General features: G+C 45.5%; 1 protein-coding gene across 8 annotated transcripts; it reads right to left on the reverse strand.

Annotated features, from left to right (window-relative positions):
• Window positions 1-350: 350 nt before the first annotated feature.
• Window positions 351-8750, reverse strand: LOC123047523 (serine/threonine-protein kinase STY8). 8 transcript variants are annotated; one of them, XM_044471098.1, is made up of 21 exons: window positions 8173-8750; window positions 7945-8059; window positions 7737-7822; window positions 7450-7557; window positions 6880-6952; window positions 6649-6759; window positions 5922-5969; window positions 5657-5790; window positions 5331-5438; window positions 5171-5244; window positions 3928-4103; window positions 3730-3825; window positions 3315-3395; window positions 3174-3224; window positions 2914-3054; window positions 2187-2794; window positions 1852-1949; window positions 1306-1349; window positions 1141-1193; window positions 892-1031; window positions 351-798 (listed from the first exon to the last, which is right to left on the reverse strand). In XM_044471098.1, exons 1-16 carry the CDS (start codon window positions 8388-8390, stop codon window positions 2657-2659), a joined length of 1758 nt encoding a protein of 585 aa, XP_044327033.1. In that variant the 5' UTR covers window positions 8391-8750; the 3' UTR covers window positions 351-798; window positions 892-1031; window positions 1141-1193; window positions 1306-1349; window positions 1852-1949; window positions 2187-2656. The 8 variants fall into 8 exon arrangements, with proteins under 8 accessions (XP_044327033.1, XP_044327038.1, XP_044327037.1 ...); XM_044471103.1 differs by having other exon boundaries at window positions 1306-1444; XM_044471102.1 differs by having other exon boundaries at window positions 1306-1724.
• Between the last annotated feature and the right edge of the window lie 7344 nt (window positions 8751-16094).

Genomic DNA, 16094 nt, shown 5'->3' on the forward strand with positions numbered 1-16094 from the left:
TTTACGTCAACTTCTCAAAAAAAATACTGCTTTTCGTCAACGAAGACATAGTCACGGCCATCCTGTTTGTGGCTACAGAACTGTTCTCTAGCAAAAATAACAGAAATGTAGAGTAACCAAATATGCCAACTGGGCAAAGAGATCCATTATCAGAGATTAGAGAAGGGCTACCAGTTAGCAATGCCAACTGGGCACAGCCTAGACCCTACAGAGGGTTTTTTTTTTCCTCGATTCCTGCTGTTATTGAATTGTTAGCAATTCCTACCAAAAAAAATCTGATGCGAAAGAAACTGCAAAAACATGTTAAATCATCGGATTCCAGGCAAGAAAAATATATTGAATAATTACCGAAATGGAAACTGTGATGGCATTTTCATCTGTTCTTTCTTACAAGACCAACTGATCATTGTACATGAACCTCAATGCAAAGGGTACATAACTACCAGCCACTTGCAAAACAAAAAACCGTGCAACACATAAAACTATATCACCTAGGTTATGTTGCACGAGCGTGCGACAACCTAACCCAGTTCTCCCGGCATGTATTTTAGGAGACCGAGCACAAAATTCAATATACATGACAAACATACAGGGGACAGTCGACAAACACACACACACACACACACACACACACACACGATTATTCAACGCGACAATGTGAAAATAGAGGGTGTTCTTTTTCGACAAAGGGTGAATTTTATTGGCTCAAAATGGAAGATCAATAGAGGGTGTTGTGCCGACGTGATTTAATTATCTTTGGTTTGGAATGTCCATGGACTCCTTTGGAGCTGGAGGGGCCTGCAGGCAAAACAACCAGAAGAATACTTCACTTTATTTGTCAGATTCCATCTTCTCATGAGCCTTGTGGCCTACATATTCAAGCAAACATACCTGAATAGGCCGCAATATATCTTCCAGTTATGCGGTGATCTTGGAGAAAACGGGCGCATATGTAGGTTTTCGCCCCAACGCCGTTGAATCAATTTAGACAATGTCGGATGCACGCTCGAGGGGATGACTAAGCAAAGTCCCTGATTAACAAGGAACAATGCTCACTTTTCACACGTGTACACCCACTATTGATAGCTCACTGCGCAATACCGAAACTGTAATTTAACTTTGTTGGTACTGAACACGTACCTGTGTCTTCCTGACAGTGCAACTTACAATGGTGTTAGATTTTCGCGCAGGACCTGTATAGCAGGACCAAGCAAGGGTATCACCTTTAACCAAAGTACTCGTGATGTTCGAAAAACTCAGTAATAAGACTAAAAGTTGGAGAGAACAAGACTTATGGTTTATTACCTTCATAAAGTTACCTTATGATCGCAAGGCTTATGGTTTATCACCTGCCAAGACAAGGAATTCTAATAAGCAAATTGCATAGGCACAATACCTCTCAGTTGCATAGAACCTGTCTTCTGAGCTCTGACGGAGGTTCAAGCTGAGATAGTACACAGAAATAAGCATTTCTTCATAAACTTGCTGTGAAGATGTCGATGAGTAAACAAAAATGAAGGAAAACAATGGCGTTGGTTACCAAGTTATAGCACATAGTTTCTGCACGAGGTTCAGGGATTTAGTCGTGTGTATATATATGCATGTTGCGACAATAAAAGAGTGGTCGAGCTAATATAGGGCATTTGATATTTTCTAGAAAGGGGATAGGACCCTAAAGGATAATGGGCAAACCGACAACCGACCGTGCCCCTCCGCGCTCCGCCCTGCATCTAGAAAGCACTGGAATAGGAGCATGCCAGCGAGACCATTTTTACATTATTATTTTTAGATCTATCCTTTTCTCTTGGAATGGAAATAAAAAATACGCCAATTGGGCCAAGAGAACCTTACCCGAGATGAAGTATGTTCATACAAATGAGCCTAGCCCAATCCCATACGGTTTTTTTTTTCTTTCAATTTCTGCCGCCGCTGAGAGTTGTTATTGTTTCCTGCAAAAATATAGGATATTAGATATTTTCTAGAAAGGGGAAAGGATGCTGAAGGACAATAAACAAACCGACACAGAACACCATGCTCCTCTGTGCCCCTCCCTGACATCTAGAAAACACCGGAATAGGAGCATACTAGCAATATTTTTTTTCCTCTTTTTTCTTTTTTGAGATCTACCTTTTTTTCTCTTGGAATGGAAATAGTAAATATGTCAACTGGGCCAAGAGATCCATTACCCGAGAGCCGAGATGGTCACGTGGTGATAATTACTGGGCCAAGCCCAACCACATACAGGATCATTTTTTCCCTCGATTCCTGTGGCCACCGAATTATTATTGTTTCCTGCAAAAATATGATTCCAAACGAAGCTGCAAAAGCTTGTTAATTTATCGTGTTCCAGACAAGAAAATATATTAAATAATAACCAAAATGGAACATGTGATAGTGGCATTTTCATCTCATGTTCCTTACAAGACGAACTCATAATCGTACATGAACCAAAATTCAAACACACCGAACTATAAGCCACTCGCAAAACAAATAACCACATCAAACATAAAACTATATCACTCAGGTTATGTAGCACGGGTGTGCTAACTTAACCCAGTTCGTCCTGTGAGTACTTTAGGGGGGAATCAAAACAACCGAGCACAAAATTTATGTACATGACATATATACAGGAGACGGTGTGTGCATGTCGCGCTTTTTAGTGGGCGACAATGTGAAAAAGTGGGTCCGGCTTCATGAGCAGGCGCCTTCTTTCTATCGCTGTGATTTCATCTGTATCTTTTGTTTGGTATGTCGATGGCCTCCTTTGGAGCTGGAGGCGGCCTGCAGAAACATGCTGCTTTTTCATCAGTCGGAGGAACCCATCAAATATTAACCAGAATAACTTCACTTCATAGTTTTCAGATTCCATCTTCTCATGAGCCTTAAGGCCTACATATCCAGCCGCAACCTAACCTGAATAGGCTGCAAGATATCTTCAAGTTCCGCGGTGATCTCAGAGAAAACAGGTCGTGTATGGGGGTTTTCGCCCCAGCACCGTTGAATCAATTTAGATATTCTCGGATGCACGCCCGAGGGAATCACCAAGCGAAGTCCCTGGCAAACAAGGAGCAATGCTCACTTCTCTTACTTGCACACGTCCAGTCGTCCACTATTGACAGATGATGCACAATACTGAAACTGTAATTTAACTTCGTTGGCATCAAATGTCGTACCTGCCTCACTGACAGTGCCGCTTGCAATGGTGTCAGGTTCTCATACGGGACCTGTATAGCAGGACCAAGCAAGGTTAACAAAGTACTGATGTTCGATGAACTCAATAAGACTTAAAGCTGCAGAGAACACCAAGTTTTTACCTTTGAAGTGACCAACTCCCATAGAACAATAGCAAAGCTGAAGACATCTGCCTTGTGATCATAAGGCTTATGGTTTATCACCTGGCAGGACAACAACTTGTAATAAGCACATCGCGTAGGCACATACCTCAGTTGCAAAAAACCTGTCCTCTGAGCTCTGACTAAAGTTCTAGCAGAGATATTACACAGAAATATGTTTTTCCTTATAAACTTGCTGGGAAGATGTGGATGAGTAATAAATAACGAAGGAAAAACAAGGTTATAGCACATAGTTTCTGCATGAGGTTCAGGGAATTAGTCTTGGTATACGTGTGTTGCAACAACAAAAGAGTGGTCAAGCAAATATAGGATATTGGATATTTTCTAGAAAGGGGAAAAGGATGCGACAGGACAAATGAACAAACCGACAACACACCTCAGGTGCCATCCATCTGTAGGTGCCAGTTTCAGCAGTCATATCTCCCTGTTGCGATCGTTGACGAGAGACACCAAAATCTGCAATCTTCACGACCTGTTTCAAAAGAATAAATTATCATTTTACTAATATTGAATTGACAAGTGCATGGATTCATAACAATATGCATACTTGATCCTAAAAAAACAATATGCATACTTGACCATCACCAATTAATAAATTGGCAGACTTCAAGTCTCTATGGATGATGTTATTCTGGTGCAAATAATCCATCCCTTTCGAGATGCCAATAGCAATCTTAAGAATCAAGGAAAGCTCCAAGGTATTGTTATGCTTGTGAAGGAAGTCATACAGATTGCCTCCAGCCATGTACTCTGAAACAAACACACGATACAAGAGCCAAATATCAGTTAACAGGAAATTACAAACTGATTCATGATAAATAAATAAACTCTACACAGACTTCTTTTTAAGTGGGAGACAGAGGCCTCGGATTTCCACTATGAGAAACCTGAGAAGCAGAAGTTTGTATAAACAAACAGATAAAACGTAAGCAGCTGATCAGTGCAGGTATCCCCAACAGTGATCTACATGCACGCACAAGACGAAGACGTATCAAACTACTGGATGCCTTGCGATGCGCTAAATACTTCACTTGACATACCAAAATTTACAGACTAAACTACTTTGAACTGTCAAAAAAAAAAACAAATAAACATCAAAACACACAAGCGGCCAATGCATGTCAGAGTGCTTTTGGGATAGAAACAAGAGCACCACAGTACCAGAAGCACTTGAAAATTGGCATTTGGCCCATACTAGCACATAAATGACATTGTGACTATAATGAATTATACTCGGTTCGGCAAAATGTATTTAGGTCCATATGTAAATGGTGTAGCATTTCCTATTAAATTTCAAAATGCAACTTTATGTAATTATGGAAACACATATTAATATCTCATACATGAAATAGTAGCTACCAAATGAAAGGCATGATAGGCTGACTGAAGGATGGGCAGAGACCTGTCGATCTGATAGAAACAGAGCAACAAGATTCCACCAATCAGACATCTCTTGTATTCTGTCGACTTACATCATGTTGCAGCATGATGCAGATACTCTTTATGTATGGGTGTAATAAGCAAAATATCACAACTTCCCTCTAGACTTATCTGCTCTTGAAATCCCTACCAAAATGCATAGAAGACAGGAGTTATCCCCTGTCTTTCGAGCTCAGTTTTTCTTTCTTTCGCTTTTTTTCTAAATCAAGCTTATCAAATTTGTTATTAATAGCTATTTAAGCATGACCTCCAATTTTAGTCACCAATTTTAATCATAGTGTAAATGTGCCCATGGATAACAGAACTTTCATGTGAATCTGCAACAACAAGGATATTGATTGCTATCCATACTACAACAAGCAACATTAGTGTCTTACCCGTTACAATGAGATACTTTCGCTGTTTTGTGCAAGCCCCGTAAAAGCGAACGACATTTTCATGATTAACGCTCCTGTACATTACTATATTGTGTTAGCATCTTCTGCAATTAAATGGTTCAGTGAAGTCGATTATGTTTCACGGAAATAAGAAGCATACCTTAAAATCATTATTTCTTGCAAAAACTCCACTTTTGAATTATCGTTAACATGTTCAGTTCTAAGGAATTTTATTGCAACATCCACATCAAGGTAAGTTCCTCGATATCTGCAGAATGAAAAAGGAAGACTGGTTACTGAACTGTCCTGAAGATTCCACAAATCATAATATAGCTGCTTTCTCTATGTTTCTTGGCAGTGTCCCTTGTGAACCTATTTCATCTGTAAATATGCAAGAAAAAGGCATGCAGCCCACAGTAGCAGAGTAGCAGTTAAGTGGTGTCTGTCTTTCCTCCATTTACTAAGCAGGTGTTATGTAGTTCTTACAAGTCTCCAGAAGATCCGGACGCAATCTTTTCTACAATCTGCAACAGATCCCTGTCAAATTCAGATTCTCCAATCTTTTCTTGCAGCTCTGATATTCTCTCCGAGGCTGAACTTGTTAGATTCGATAATGAGGGCTGTGTACCACAAGGAAGTTAACGTTGTTAGGAAAAGGTTAGAAAAGTTGAATTACCAGCACCTATGTAGATACCTAAGAATGTGAAGCATTCACGTACGTAATGTAACGAAAAAAGAAGAGAAATCATACATTACGTTTTGCTGTCTCCTTAAGCTGCTGCAGCAAACCATCTGTCTCCTGCATATAGCGTCAGGCAATATTTTACTCAAGGAAATATTTGAAAGCAACTATGTGTAATATAACCTACAGATGCTTCACTACTCACAAGAATCTACAGGGCACATTGATAACAAATTGATAAGTGTAGCGATTAAGGCATCCGTTGTCAAGTGTGTAAAGTCAAAATGACTTCGGTTACTTCATCTTACAAAGCATGCACTCCAAATTCATGGGTAAATGTCAAAATACAGCCCTAGGTTTTATAACTTCGGTATAAGGTAAATACCTACTCCATACTTTTATCAACTAAGATGGTGTCCATGGTATTTTTTTATTTCATTGACAATAACTACGGGAAACACATAAACTGGTTTTCTTTTTTGCCAACTGGTACTGTTATGTAAACAATTACATGTGTCTTTCAGGATCTTCTCTTACAAGAATCGGAAGTTTTCAAGGGCAAGTTATGCAGTTCCAGAGATGTGTTGACAAACAGACTAGCAATATAAACAAAATGACTGCACATATGAATGTTATCACCAAGAATTTGTGAGGAGCTCTGTCGATCGAGATCTCCTTGGCTCTGACCCCCACACAAGCGACATGATGTAAAGCTGATGCGATTAATCGTAATGCTATCATAATTAATCGGTCACGCGTATAGATGTGCTCCGGTATAACCATGCTCCAAGTTTACCTCTGTTTCCCAGCCATCAACAACAAACACATCCAAACACAATCCATCCGTTGTGGAGAACACATGAGCTTCACGAATGTTCAATCCAAGATCCGACAGCAGCGTAGATAGCTACAAAATAATAATTGGATTTTTTTCTTATTAAAGTAGGTATAAGTAGTATGACATGGCAGATATGGAAGTGTAAATAGAAAGCTCATGGCAGATGGACTGATACTCCCAAGCCTTTACCTGACTAAGGAGCTTTGGCTTGTCATTGGAAGAAAAGATAATTTCATGAAGAAGGGGAATTTCTGTATCCCTCCTGTGAAAAATTTCATTGGCAGCTGAGGATCAAAGTTCATTGCTCATGCAGGTTTATGAAAAGGAAGCACAAAATACACCCACTTGCCAGACTATGATGAGATATCTTAGATAAGTAGTAGGCACAAAAGCATGGAGAAAAGACATGCCAAGTGATTTGGAAGAATTATTATTGCCAAACTGCACGAAGATAGCCTGCCCACCACCACTCTCCTAGATAGTCTTATGGTTCAGTATATCATTCCAGATTGAAAATGAAAACATGCTAGAACCTTTCTGTCAAGTTATGAGAAGCATTGGGCCACATGGTTGCTTTTTGAATTAAAAAAATTCAGCGACACCACGAGCTACCAGAAAAGTTACCACTGCATCTTTTGGGCAAAGCATCCATGGTGATTTACAAATCAGAATGAAAGCATGATTATATATTTCAGGCAGGGAGACAGTGGGTAAGCAAGCATTTCAACTGAATTTCAGAAGTTGGAGGTGGAGAAAGACCTTGCGGAGATGGCCTCGAAGTCGTCGATGCCTTTTCTTCGCCCCAAGCTGAGGTCTTCCATGAGCCGCTCGTCAAATCCTTTTAACCCGCCGTTGCTGTTGCTGTTGCTGTTCATCAACGATACAGACCTTGTCTTAGCAAGCAAGATTGTTTAAATTAAGCCCAACTGATTTTGTCTGGTGCCAAAATGAACACAAGAGATGATCGCGTATTTTTCCTCCTGTAACTTGAAATGATGATGAAGCAAGCGTAAGGCAGGGCATTGGATAGTGGGGATAACCTATACCTCAGATTGGAAGCCAGAGAGCCCCCACAATTACCGTTTTGATTCGGAGCAGAGTCGGCATCCGACGGTTTGTCGTCATGAAGGTACTGCCCATGGACATGGAGACAGAGCATGTATATAGCAGAGTAAGTGAGACTGCAAACATCTTCTTTCAGAAACACACAGGGACAACGTGTTGAATGGATGGAAGGATGGATGGATGGATTACCCGTAGGAAGCGTGCGTGGAAGACGGGGCGGTTGTCGGGGTCGGCGCACTCGGCGAGGATCCGGCGGTGCAGCAGCACGTCCTCGGCCTTGTTCACGTCCAGGTCGATGTAGTAGCTGCACCGGACACAGACAGACAGGCAGAGAGCTTGGTCAGAGAAACTGAAAACGCGGCCGGCGTGGGCAGGCAGCAAGGTGTGAGCTTTGATGTGGACGGCGGGCGGGCGGACCTGGCCGGGAGGCGGTCGTAGTGGTCCTCGAGCACGCGGTCGAAGAAGGGGTCGGAGAGCGCCTCGTGGTTGCCGACGGCGCGCAGGCGGTCGTAGATCTCCCGCCGGACGTCGGACAGCTGCACCCCGCCGCCGCCGCCGCCGTGGGCTGAGGCGGCGGCGGCGGGGGGCGGCCAGCAGCTCTCGCCCGCGCCCTCCCCGTCGCTGCCGTCGGCCATCCGCCCGCCCGCCCGCGCGCGGGGGCCTACGCGGCGGCCATCGCGGCGCCCTTTATGGGTGTGGGAGCTGGCGACTCCCGGTGGGGGGTGGATGGTGAGTTGGGGACGGCTACGTACGGCAGTGGGTTGGATTGAGGTGGGGTGGCGGGCGGGGGGAATCCGAGGGGCGGCTCTCTTGGCGGTTGCGGTTGCGGCCGGCGAGAATCTTCTAGAGGGCGGCGCCGGCCGGCTATTTATAGTTGCTCGCGAGGGGCAGTCCCGTACTTTGCCCCTGCTGGTGTGTCTGTCCTCCGCGACGACGCACGCACGCCGGCCGGCGACGAGGAGCCGAGCCGGTCCGAACCCAGGAATGGCGGAAAAGGAGGCCGGCCGGACGGATCCTCTGCGGCGCGGGAGGGGAGGCGGCCCGTGGGCCACCGACGCGTGGCGCGGGGCCCACGTGTCCTTATCCGGTTCGAATACCAGGGCCCACCCGCTGTTCCGGGCGTAGAGGAGGCAGAGTGGCAGACGAGACTGGGCTATCCGGCTGGCCGGCCCCAGCCGGCAGTGAGAGAGGGGCAGGGGAGGATGGGGAGATACTGGTGCTCGAGATTCCGTGGGAGATTCCAGGCCCTTTGACCTCATCCGCTGGTCTGGTCTGGTTCAAGCCACCAACCACCGCCTTGCTTTCTATCATACACCGCCACCTCCGCCGAGCATCTCTTTGCAGCATCGCTTCCTTGCCGTTACTAGGAATCCCCGCGGATCACCATGGACATTATTCTGTGGGTCTCGACATCAGTCGGCCACCGCATTGTTCCTGTCGGCCGCCACCACCGGCGCTCACGCCATGTTTGGTGAAATAGCTTGCTATATTTTTCTTCCTTTTTCCTGCAGATTGATAATGTTCGATGGCAGCTACATGAGCACTAGTTTGGTGTTTATTCATGTTTTCTTTTGAGATTTTTTTTGGGTGCATTTACAGGCTATGTTGTATTTTATTTGGATATAAAATTATCAGAATTATGAATTAGAAATGCTGTAGAATTATGTGCAGTAGAACACATCCATTCCATTTCCTTTCAAGTATCTATTCAAATGAACAAGTTTGAATTATTATGATGTGAAATTAGATTTCAAATGTTGTTTATGTATACAAAGAGAAAAAATAGAAGACAGGAAAAATATAAGTGATGCACTTCTATGAAATCTGCCAAGTGAAACACAAGAGAATAAACCCACAGAAAAATTTAGGGGCTACCCATAAAACAATTTTTTTCACATAAAGCACAATGTTGCATGTCATTGATGAAGAAGAGGGAACAACTTTAAAAACAACGACTATAGATGAAAGTGCTCGGCTTCAGAGATCTCGTTGGCTCAGCCAAACATAGATGGTCTCCGACGTCCATTGCCATTCACAAAGCAAGGCAAGAGCAATGAACATGAGCGTTGACCATCTGCTTGCCACCCAACAACACCTCGTATGGGAATGAGGTGGTCCAAGGAGGATCATATCTTGCTAACCTGGCTTCAAACGCGAACATCGGGGCCTATCAGCCACTTGATCGAACTAAGATCATGTCGAACATGCAACATCAACGACGACCAACACCTACCAGTGGCCCCTCCAACCGGTACACTCTGAAAGAATGATAATCCAAGAGGTGTGATACACAAGCGCCATCATCGTTGATCCCTTACAAGGTCTAGGGTTCCCCCCAACCTGATGAGCGAGCATGTCGTAATTATGAATTCAAGAAGGAAGCGGTACCTGCAAGCATCATCGTTGTTTGCCCAACCATCGAATGAATGCAAGGACTTATCCTGACACTACGCCATAGCCACCAACTCAAGTCTAGATTGATGACTGACATGCCACTTTCACCATTCCAAGTCCGACGAACACTGATGGCGCTGAATGCCATAACTGAAACCACAATTATATCCATAAGTGGGTTATGGTGTAAATGATAATTTAAATTGATTCTGAGCTTATGTGTTAAGTTTATATAAGGTGTGGGTTAGTCCAATGGTTGAATGCAAAGATGCATGTTGACCCCCACTGTCAAAGAGAGAAGGCGGTATGCTCATTTTATAGTTCTTTTACAACGTGTTTGGCAATGATAGGGATAGGGAATAGGAGTTTAGGGATGTGAGTTTGTTGAGGGATTGGACACGGAACATCGCTTTTAAATTCCAAGTTAACTACACAAATTGTTGGTGGCATTAGTATGGGGGATAAAAAGCTTTCAACGTTGCCTTCCCTTGTGCATGCACCTAACAAGTCGGGTTTTTTTCCTGTCAATCCGCAACCCCCACTTCAATTACAAGTACCCCCCCCCCACCCGCGCGAAGAGATCTGAGGGAGTTGGGTGATATCCTTTGCTATCCGGTTTGGATAGCGAAGGTTCCCTGCCTTTCCCAAGGAGTGACGCTGGGCTATCGAACCCACGGGAGAATGTACACTATGGCAAAGACTCTAACAAGTTCTTGCGAGAGAATTAAATTATAGTTTTTCAACTGGACCTTAACAACCTTAGGGGTGTAAAAACTAGAATTAAAACAGAGATGAGTATAAGATCTTTCTCTTACAACCATATATTTGTTCTCGAGATCATCCATACGCCTTATTTCCTTCTTAGTGATAATTTATTTTCATATTTAGGCTCTTTTCCTGTGAAAATAAATTAAACAAATGATTTCGTGATCTCTCCCATTCATTAGTTATTAGTGGCAATATCAGAGTGGTTTTCTTGGAAATTCTAAAATTATCCAGTTTAAATAACAGTGCGATGAGCGTACAAATATCACTCGTCATTGGTTCCCCTTCCCCTTCCTCCTTAATTGTTATATTCGTAAGCCAATTATAGGATTTAAAGTCTCACATACTTTAAACCCCATTACCAGTCTCCAACTACCCCGGCCAAACATGTTCTTATCTTTATTTGAGTACAAGGAAGTCACACTATTTGCTGGGGAACGGGGTAATTTCAAAAAAAATTCCTACGGTCACGCAAGATCTATCTAGGTGTTGCATAGCAACGAGAAGGGAGAGTGTATCCACATACCCTCGTAGACCAAAAACGGAAGTGTTTAGTTAACATGGTTGATGTAGTCGAACGTCTTTGCGATCCAACCGACCCAAGCACCGAACGTACGGCACCTCCTCGTTCAGCACACGTTCAACTCAGAGACGTCCCTCGTACTCTTGATCCAGTTGAGGCCGTGGGAGAGTTTCGTCAGCACGACGGCGTGGTGACGGTGATGACGAAGTTACCTGCGCAGGGCTTCGCCTAAGCACTACGACGATATGACCGAAGTGTGTAACTGTGGAGGGGGGCATCACACATGGCTAAACAATGTCAACTTGTGTGTCTATGGGGTGCCCCCTCTCCCGTATACAAAGGAGTGGAGGAGGGGGGAGGGCCGGCCCTCTATGGCGCGCCCTGGAGGAGTCCTACTCCCACTGGGAGTAGGATTCCCCCCTCCCTTCCCTAGTTGGACTAGGAGAGGAAGGAATGGGAAGGAAGGAGGAAGGAAAGGGGGGCGCCCCCCCCACCCAATTCGGATTGGGCTTGGGGGGGGTGTCGGTGTCAAAATCGGCGGATCTCGGATAGGGGTCCCGAACTATGCGTCTAAGGCTAATGGTAACAGGAGGCGGGGGACTCAATGTTTACCCAGGTTCGGGCCCTCTCTATGGAGGTAATACCCTACTTCCTGCTTGATTGATCTTGATGAATATGAGTATTACAAGAGTTGATCTACCACGAGATCGTAATGGCTAAACCCTAGAAGCTAGCCTATGAAGTTATTATTGTTGTCCTACGGACTAAACCCTCTGGTTTATATAGACACCGGAGGGGCTAGGGTTACACAAAGTTGGTTACAGAGAAAGGAATCTACATATCTGAATCGCCAAGCTTACCTTCCACGCAATGGAGAGTCCCATCCGGACACGGGACGAAGTCTTCTATATTATCTTCATAGTCCAACAGTCCGGCCAAAGTATATAGTCCGGATGTCCGAGGACCCCGTAGTCTAGGACTCCCTCAGTAGCCCTTGAACCAGGCTTCAATGACGATGAGTCCGACGCGTTGATTGTCTTCGGCATTGCAAGGCGGGTTCCTTCTCCAAGTACTCCAATATAGCCTTCCAAACATAGAAACCATGTCCGGCTCTGCAAAACAAGTACCACACACTACCGTAGAGAGTATGATATTCCACGAGTCCAATCCGTTGACAATTTTTGTTACATGACACCACGTCATCACCCGGCCATTATTCTGAATCATTTTCCGGCCTGCTACTTCAGGTTTCGCTAGACGGTCTTATTGGCACGTCTTGTCGAAGCAGAGATCGTGTCCCCTTATTACAAGATTCTCATCAACACGGGCGTGGGTAACCCAACCGTTCCGTTGGTATGATTCCTTGGGAATAGGCATATTTTAAGGCCACGTAGGGGACGTTTGATATTCGTCACCTCTATAAAGAGGCCAGGACCTATCCTTTTTCTTCTACGCTAGTCCCTTCCTCCCCCTCCTACCTCGAGTTCCAACACCCAAGGGTCAATCCGGTCGCTTCGAGCTTCCAACCATGTCCGAACACAGCCTTCAAGGCTGGTGGATGGCCTCTTCTGTCACAGAGGAAGACATCTCGAAGCTCAGGGAGGCAAGGTACTTGACTGCGGAGATCTACCATAGGCTTCCTGCTCAAGGGCAGGTTATTCCTACTTCCAGATCCAATGAGAGGGTCGTGTTTATCTCTCACTTCCTTTGAGGGCTTGGGTTTGCACTCCATCCCTTTGTTCGAGGGGTCATGTTTTATTATGGGCTAGATTTCCACGATCTAGCCCCGGAGTTCTTCCTCCATATCTCGGCGTTCATCACCACATGCGAGGCTTTCCTCCGTATTTCCCCACACTCCAGCTTACGGCTTAAGACCCTTAACGTGAAACCGAAGGTAATCAACGGGGAACAAACGGAGTGCAGAGTTGCGTCAAAAAGCAAGCTTATCAACTCCACTTTGCCAAAGGGCTCCTTTGCAGAATCTTCTGACCTATGGCAATTGGAGTGGTTTTACATCACCGAACCCCGCGGTACAAAGCGGGTAGCCGCTCTTGCGTTTCGGTCTGGCCCTCCGCCACGGCTCGCATCGTGGATTGACAAGGGGTTGGATTGGGGATCCATAGATGAAGTGCGGACACTACAAAGCCGCATCTGAAACCTTATTGAGAAGGACACCGGTTTTGTCGACGTAATCCAAGTAATGCTAGTCTCCCGGATCATGCCCTGTCAGCGACGCCCTCTCCGTATGTGGTAATTTAATCTGGAATGTCCACAAACTCTTCAACACTTCTCCGGCATGATGCTCAGAGAGATGTGGAAATTGTTCTTCGGCGCATGAAAACAGTGGTCGGATACTACAGAAGACATCGGTCTTGACTGCAACCATCCGGATACTCCGGTAAGTACTCAACCCCCGAACATGATCTAGTCAAATTATTCATGACAATGTACTGATAAGACTCTATCCGGCCAGGGCTGGCTAAAGAAGGCGGAAAGAATCAGGTGTTTGGCTCCACTTCCCGAAGATACTGCCGATCCATTATTAACAAGGATGCTGGCTCTGGTGCCGTATCAAGTGTCGGCGGGGAAGATAAAGAGGAGGACGAAGAGGCCCAAGGCAGCTTACGTTCTGGAGGCTCACCAGGCAATTCATCCGGAGAGATTGGAATTTCCACTTCCAAAGGTGGAATGGAAGGGCGAACTGACATCCCTTCTCCTCAAGGGAAGAAGAGGGCCACCTCCGAGGACTTAGAAAGAGAAGCTTCTAAGCGGGGGAAGGTATCCCAGTCAGGGGATGCCGCCTACATGCAGTCACCCGATAAAGATAGGCTCTTAGCCACATCGTAAGTTAATCCGGGAGTTTTAAACATGTCCCGTTCTTTGCCGGCTATAAGGGTAATGTTTTAAATTCATGTTTGCAGTCCGTCCCGCAGCCCTCCTCAATAGTCCTCCTCTTCGGGGGATCTACTTCCGGAGATGATGGAGAGCAAGACGCCTCCACAGATCTCCCTGCCTGATAAGGCAGACGACACCGAGGTATCGTCCCGGAGGATCCTTCCCGATATACAAGTGGCGCAAGGGACAATGAGGACCAGGGCCAAAGGTAATACTTCGGCCGCTCAAGGTCCGGGGTGTGCGGCCCCTATAGGGGACAACAAAAGTCCCGGACTATCAAATGTCCAAGGGATGCCGGATGCATTGATGGACATTTTGCAACATGCCTCCGTCTCAGAGGAACATCGTACCTTGATGGGTATGGTGTTAGAAAGAGCTCGGTCCGTGAAAAGCGGATTGAATGAAGCCTTTTCTAGCCTACTAAGATGCTTCGAGGTACGTAGTGTAATTTCAATTGTATTGTAAGTGCGAAATGCACCTGTGTATAGATAGTAGCCCCTGAGACTCTGGTTGACATCCAAAGGAATGCGATCAGAGGATCAAAAATAGATGCCCAGGAAATGACATGGTTATTTGAAACACAGGTTGTTACATCTGTTGGGGAACGTAGTAATTTCAAAAAAAAAATCCTACGCACACGCAAGATCATGGTGATGCATAGCAACAAGAGGGGAGAGTGTGCCCACGTACCCTCATAGACCGAAAACGGAAGTGTTAGCACAATGCGGTTGATGTAGTCGTACGTCTTCACGATTCAACCGATCAAGTACCGAACATACGGCACCTCCGAGTTCAGCACACGTTGAGCTCAATGACATCCCTCGAACTCCGATCCAGCCGAGCTTTGAGGGAGAGTTCCGTCAGCACGACGGCGTGGTGACGATGATGTTCTACCTACGCAGGGCTTCGCCTAAGCACCGCTACGATATTATCGAGGTGGAATATGGTGGAGGGGGGCACCGCACACGGCTAATAGATCTCAAGGATCAATTGTTGTGTCTATGGGGTGCCCCCTGTCCCCGTATATAAAGAAGCAAGGGGGGAGGCAGCCGGACAAGGAGGAGGGCGCGCCAAGGGGGGAGTCCTACTCCCACCGGGAGTAGGACTCCTCCTTTCCTTGTTGGGGTAGGAGAGAAGGAAAGAGGAGGAGAGGGAGAAGGAAAAGGGGGCTGCACCCCTTGTCCAATTCGGACCAGAGGGGGGGCGTAGGCCTCCTTCCTTTTGGTCTCTCTCCTATATTCCCGTATGGCCCAATAAGGCCCATATACTCCCCGGCGAATTCCCGTAACTCTCCGAAAAATACCCGAATCACTTGGCACCTTTCCGAAGTCCGAATATAGTCGTCCAAGATATCGATCTTTACGTCTCGACCATTTCGAGACTCCTCGTCATGTCCCCGATCTCATCCGGGACTCTGAAATACCTGCGGTACATCAAAAACCGTAAACTCATAATATAACTGTCATCAAACTTTAAGCGTGCAGACCCTACGAGTTCGAGAACTATGTAGACATGACCGAGACACGTCTCTGTTCAATAACCAATAACGGAACCTGGATGCTCATATTGGCTCCCACATATTCTACGAAGATCTTTATCGGTCAAACCGCATAACAACATACGTTGTTCCCTTTGTCATCGGTATGTTACTTGCCCGAGATTCGATCGTCGGTATCTCAATACCTAGTTCAATCTCGTTACCGGCAAGTCTCTTTACTCGTTACGTAATGCATCATCCCGTAACTAACTCATTAGCTACATT

Source organism: Triticum aestivum, chromosome 2B (assembly GCF_018294505.1).
Source record: "Triticum aestivum cultivar Chinese Spring chromosome 2B, IWGSC CS RefSeq v2.1, whole genome shotgun sequence".
Lineage (NCBI taxonomy): Eukaryota > Viridiplantae > Streptophyta > Magnoliopsida > Poales > Poaceae > Triticum > Triticum aestivum.